At 48.3% G+C, this 5,698-nt stretch overlaps 1 protein-coding gene across 1 annotated transcript; it reads right to left on the bottom strand.

Annotated features, from left to right (window-relative positions):
• Nucleotides 1–237: 237 nt before the first annotated feature.
• On the bottom strand, nucleotides 238–1,958 carry LOC115599580 (oxysterol-binding protein 2-like). The gene is made up of 2 exons (XM_030464447.1): nucleotides 1,839–1,958; nucleotides 238–934 (listed from the first exon to the last, which is right to left on the bottom strand). Exons 1-2 carry the CDS (start codon nucleotides 1,937–1,939, stop codon nucleotides 739–741), a joined length of 297 nt encoding a protein of 98 aa, XP_030320307.1. The 5' UTR covers nucleotides 1,940–1,958; the 3' UTR covers nucleotides 238–738.
• Between the last annotated feature and the right edge of the window lie 3,740 nt (nucleotides 1,959–5,698).

Genomic DNA, 5,698 nt, shown 5'->3' with positions numbered 1-5,698 from the left:
AAGGAAACTACATTGCACCCTGAAAACCAAACTCCATCACTCTCATTTTTGTCATCCTTTAAAAAAGCAAAATGACGACTGGGCAACCCTCAGTGAATATAAAGCAATGCTGCCTCATAATGAGAAACCAATCTAAGAGCCTTTCAGCATTAAAGTTTAATCTAAACTGTCTGCCAGAGACATTTGCCTATGTTAAAGTTTGAAAAAAGAAAGCTGTGAAATTAAAGGTAAATCTGTTAAAAATGCAAACCTTTATTCTGAAAGTCTGGAAAGCTTGGTAAATGAAAACAAGCTGATGAAAACATGTCAGTCGAAAACATTCAAAATCAAGTGATACCTTTTTAGTGTTTTGAAGTGCCTGTGCAAATGTGTGACATAAAGCCAATGTACATTCCCATTTTCCAGTAACTATTGAATAGAGCTTCTCCAAAGCCAGTGTTTGCATCACCAGTTGCAAATGATATCATGTTTTCAAAGCTAAATACTGTAGTTCTTGTTCTAAATTTTCCAACACACCTTGTTGTTGGAAACACGCTTTATTGCTATCTTGCAAGTAAGCAGAGAATGCTGAATAATACTTTCTTTCAGCCGTGCAGTAACAGACCATTAAAAATATTTTTCTATTTCCATGGTTTAAGGAATCGTCAGTAACAGTTAAAAATACAGCTTTTCATCATTTTCTCAACACCAACAAAAAAAATAGAATTAATCCATTGCTGAGCACAGAATGCTTCTTCTCTACGTGTCAGACACAAGGACATCCATCTCCTGAAGACCACAGATAAAGTCTTGCATGTCCTTCTCACTGTCTGACTTCAGGTAGTATGTCAGGTTCCGGCTGGACAGATGCAGAGTTCTGGAGTTGACTCTGGTTGCTTTGACACTGTGGAGGTTCATACTGCCCCGGACAACCCTGCCAATGTCATCTGTGTCCCTGCAGCACAAAGAGAAGGCAGTGAGGAGCTTCTGGGGACTGAAGTCATCACTGTCTGTAAAGAAAATATCCAGGGACAGGCTCTGCTCAGGGATGTCCCATGACAGGACAAGGGTCACTGCAAGGAGGTTGACTTTTGAGACCCCTTCCAATCCAAACCTTTCTGTGATTCTGTGATTGTATGATTTGTAGAGTTACCCAGAAATGGAGTGTACAGTTGTCCAGAGAAGGGCAACAAAGCTCATTATTAAGGGTTTGGAGCACAAGTCCTATGAGGAGCTGAGGAACTGGGGTTGTTTAGTCTGGAGGAGTTTGAGAGGAGACCTGATGGCTCTTTAACTACCTCAAGGGAGGTTGGAGCAAGGAGGGAAAAAGCCTCTGCTCCTTAGTAAACTGTGATAGGAGCAGAGGAAATGGATGGAAGGTGCACCAGGGGAGGTTGAGGCTGGATTTAAGGAAATATTTTTTCACCGAGAGGGCTGTCAGGCATTGGAATGGCCCAGGACAGGGGTGGAGTCACCATCCCTGGAGGCATTGAAAAGGCATTTGGAGCTGGTCCTTAAGGACAGGGTTTAGTAATTAGATTATAGTGTTGGTCAAAGGCTGGACTGGAGGAGCTTGGAAGTCTCTTCCAGCTGAAATATTCTGTGATTCTGTGAAGGGACAATGGGTGCCAGCTGGGGCATAGGATGTTCAACATAAACAGAAGGAAAACTTTTTCTCTGTGAGGGTGACAGAGCCCTGGCACAGCTGCTCAGAGGGGCTGTGGAGTCTCAAACCCCCCTGGATGTGTTCTGGGTGACCTGCCCTGGGTGATCCTACTCTGAGCTGACCCTTTCCAGCCACAAACTCCAAAGTCCAAACACAGATCCCTCCCTTGGGACCCACCTGCTCTGTGACTTACCAGTAATAGTGAAGCCACATGTCCTTGATTTCGAAACAGCGATGCTGGTACCAAAATAAATAATTTGTCCATTTCTTTAAGCGGTAGATCCGTGTGTCCATGGCACGGGAAAGGGAGGGCGAACAGAAACTGAAAGTGATTTATCTTTAAAAGCCGAAGTGCCGGCTGGGACAGAAAGTGAAGGGGCAGTCCCCTCTTAAAGGGACATTGCGGGCAGGGGGAGGCACCGGGAAAGCTGAGGGGGGACGGGACACGACACGACACAACACAAGGGCGGTGGAGCTGAGACCTCAGCCCCGCACAGACACCACAGAGCGATGCTGAGCCTGACCCTAAGGCCACCCGGGCGCGGCCCCTGGCACCCAGACAGGACCAGCAAGGACAGCAGGAGGCTGGGGATGGCATCAACAGGGAGCCCCGATGGATGTGAGCAGCTCATGGTGAGGATGCAGAGCCAAGGTCCGGTCAGGAATCCAGTTCTCAGGCCAGAGTTTGGCTCTGGGGTTCCATGGGCAGGGGCAGCCCTGGCTGTGGCTCAGCTGTGTTGTAGTTTAGGATGGGAACAAGGGGGAGAGCCACAGCTTGGGGGGAAGCAATGCAGCCACCACTGAAGTCTCCACCTTTCTTCACAAGAGCTTTTTTCAAGGTCACCATCTATGCTCTTCCCATCCTGGTCCGGGCAGCCAGATCCCCAGCAGGGAAGAACATTCAAGGCTCTGCCACCTTGCTCCTCCATGCCCTGTTTTTGGCCACACAGTCTTCCCTGCACCCCTGAACCTCTTTTTTGCAGTGGGACCCTGCCCCTCTTCCACTGCAGGACAGAAGAACCAGGTGGACAAGTCTCTGCATGTGACTGGAGGCCAGCAAGGGGACAGGCAATGGGACAGCCAAGGGACCACATCTTCTGCAGTGTGACCCTGCCTGGCACTGACCAGGGAGCTCCCAGAGGGACAGATTCTCCAAAGGAAGATGAATTGGCTTCTCCAAGGATGCTGCTGGAATGAAAGGCATTAAAGTTTGTAACCTTGAAGTGGCAAAAGTGTTAAGAGGAGAACAGCTTGACTTGTCTGGAAGCCAAACACTCTCCAAGGGGAGGGCAGACACTAATTCTGCCATCTGGCAGCACAACCCACCAAGCCTCAGTGCAAAATGGAGACATGGAAAGAGATTTCCAGGTAATCAATTGCTTGCTGCCAAATCCTTCTCCTGGGTGCCCCTGCCTAGATCCAGTCCCAAATCCAGCAAAACTTTCCCTTATTCAGACACCTCAGGCTAGGAGCCAACCCAGCTCTTCTGTAGGGGCAGGAGGGTCTCAAAGTCTGGGAGAGGAGAAAATGCCAGAGATGAAGGGAACACAGCACAGAGAGGAAGGAGACACAGCTGAGAGATAAAGTTGCTCTCTGGCAGGGTTGAACAACCCATAGCCCATGGCTTTCCACTGCTGCATCTGCAGGGGAGCTCCAGCTCTGCTTCCTGACCTCTCTCTCTGCAGACACAGCTTCCTCAAGGCTTTTTGAAGAGCTTAAAATTCTTGTCCAGAAAAAGCCTCATTTGTGCGGGCATGGCATTGGGAGCCTCTTGGACAAGACCCTCAGGAGTCATCTTTAGGGAAATGTAGTGAAATGAGGCAACCAGGTGCCACTCATTGCCAGGGAGTGGGCATGAGCTTGTGTTCAGCCCACCTGGGCCTGATTAAGGCCTTTTATTGGCCCCCTAATCCTACTCATGGGTAGTGGGGTTCACCCTAATCAGGCCCAGGTGGGCTGAACACAAGCTCATGCCCACTGCCTGGCAATGAGTGGCTCCTGGTTGCCTCATTTCACTACAGGGAAATACTGATACAGGGAATTTCCTGGCTCTGCCAGGAGCACAGTGAGGCACAGGAGGGTGATCCCAGGCTGGGCTCAGGTTGGGGACAGGCAGATGGCCCATGGCATGTCCCATCTGAGCACCTGGGCCTGCTGATGGGTCCAGAGACACAGCATTTGTCCCCCACCTTGGATGGTTTTAATGACTCAGGCAGGGTTTCTTCATGTCAGCACAGAGCTGGGATGCACAGCTCCAAAATGGGCATCTCCTACACTACTCCAGTGCTACAAGCTGTAGTATCTTCTTGGTTCTCTTAGTGTCTGACATCACTTAGAACTGGCACAAAATGTCCTGATGAAGAGACTCAAGTCCCCAGTGACCTCTGAGCAGTCTCTGGGAGAAGATGATAGAGCTGAATTGCTGCTGGGAGGAGCAAGCAGAGTGTAACAAGGGTGTAACACTCACTTAAGCCCTTTTAAGCCTCCTCTGTGAAGTGTTGCCAGTAGTCTTAGGCTTAGATCCCAGGCAAGCAGACTGCCACAAATGATAGACTATTTTGCAGAATATAAATGATGCAAGAAAAGCAAAGCCTGAGAACCAGCCCACAGCACCAGGTTTCCAGCAGCTGTCAACCATGCTTGGTTTCTGTCACCACTGGATGTGGCCTACAACTCTGAAGTTACAGAAGAGACTTTAAAATCAGCATAAAGAAAATATTTGAAATAAATGAGGTGAGAAGTGAACATAAGCTTGTGCAAGCAGATAGAGAAACCTTTGCTTTTCATGTAATGTGATTTATGCAAAAAAGTCTAAGGTGAGTAGAGGCTGGTGGGGCTGCTCATTAACCAAGTAATTAAAACAAAAGCAAAAAAGGAAGAAAGAGAAAAATAGAGACCTTTGAAAGACAAGGGTACTGAATAACAGCATCAAGAAAGGGAACTTTCTTCAAATGCTACCAAAAAGTGGTCAAATCCTGATGGACAAACACAGCCCCCCAGGTCTGATGGATCTCTGCATCAAAATCCAGCATCAGATGGATTCAGAGAGGGACTTCAGGCAAGGCTGGAGTATCCTCAGAGCTTCTGCAGTCAAACACAATATGAGTGTTACACCCAAGGAACACCAGGAAAACATGAGCCCCCAGCTCAAGCCCCCAGCTTAAGTTTCTCTTCACATGCCCAATGCATGGCTCATCTCTTAGATCCTGGTGATATCTGAGATTAGGAAGAAGAGAGGAGCATCAGCTGGGGTCACACAAATCATGGGAATGTGCATGATTGGTAAGGGACACCATGGCTTTGCACTTGTGTGAGGTGGCACCTTCTTGATTCCTTCACTCCCAAAGACTTCACAGTGAAGATGCCCTTCCCAAGAGTCACCCAACTCTCCTTCTGTCTGGATTCACCCATCAGCCACAGTTAGAGGGATTGGCTTTTCTCTGCTTTGCCTTGTTTTTAGGTTAGTGAAGTTAACATTAACTTGCACCAGCTCAATATAAACACAGTCCCACCAGCCTTAACGTGATGGCTTTAGATGTACAGAGGCACAGAAGGCAGGATCTAGTTCTTCCCTTAATTGTTTTTACTCTCTCTAATTTTCAGCCCTTTCTCCCTGACTCAGGAAGAAGAGAAAGATCTTGTCATTCCAGATAGACACAAGTAATCCAAGCTCCAGCCCTCTGCAGTTTCCTCATTTTCAACCAGTACCAGAGGAGACCTCCTCCACCTGGACCTCGTGCACTCCAAGAACCATCTGGTTCTGCCTGTTTGAGTGCAGGTCAAGAAGTGAGAAGCCCATTGAGTGTGTTTGCACATGATGCAGTCTAGGAGGAAATTCCTTCCCTCTCCCTCACAGTGTGCCTGGGAAGAGGGTTCTAGGGACTCCTCAGGACTCCTGCAGAGCCAGGTCCTGTCCAGCCCATCCAGAATCACAGAATGTTTGGGTTGGAAGAGACCTCCAAGCTCATCCAGTCCAACCTTTGACCACCACCACAATCTACTAAACCACGTCCTTAAGGACCAGGTCCCAATGCCTTTTAACTAGGAATGCTG

This window comes from Calypte anna, chromosome 23 (assembly GCF_003957555.1).
Source record: "Calypte anna isolate BGI_N300 chromosome 23, bCalAnn1_v1.p, whole genome shotgun sequence".
Lineage (NCBI taxonomy): Eukaryota > Metazoa > Chordata > Aves > Apodiformes > Trochilidae > Calypte > Calypte anna.
Note: the sequence above shows the minus strand (reverse complement) of the source record. Positions and strands in the feature narration are given on the sequence as shown.

Excerpts from the sequence above, each read along its gene's own strand:
- LOC115599580 (XM_030464447.1), bottom strand. The coding sequence starts at position 1,939 with ATGGACACACGGATCTACCGCTTAAAGAAATGGACAAATTATTTATTT. Across the intron at positions 935-1,838 it reads ATGTGGCTTCACTATTACTG|GGACACAGATGACATTGGCA; the intron begins GTAAGTCACAGA and ends TTTGTGCTGCAG.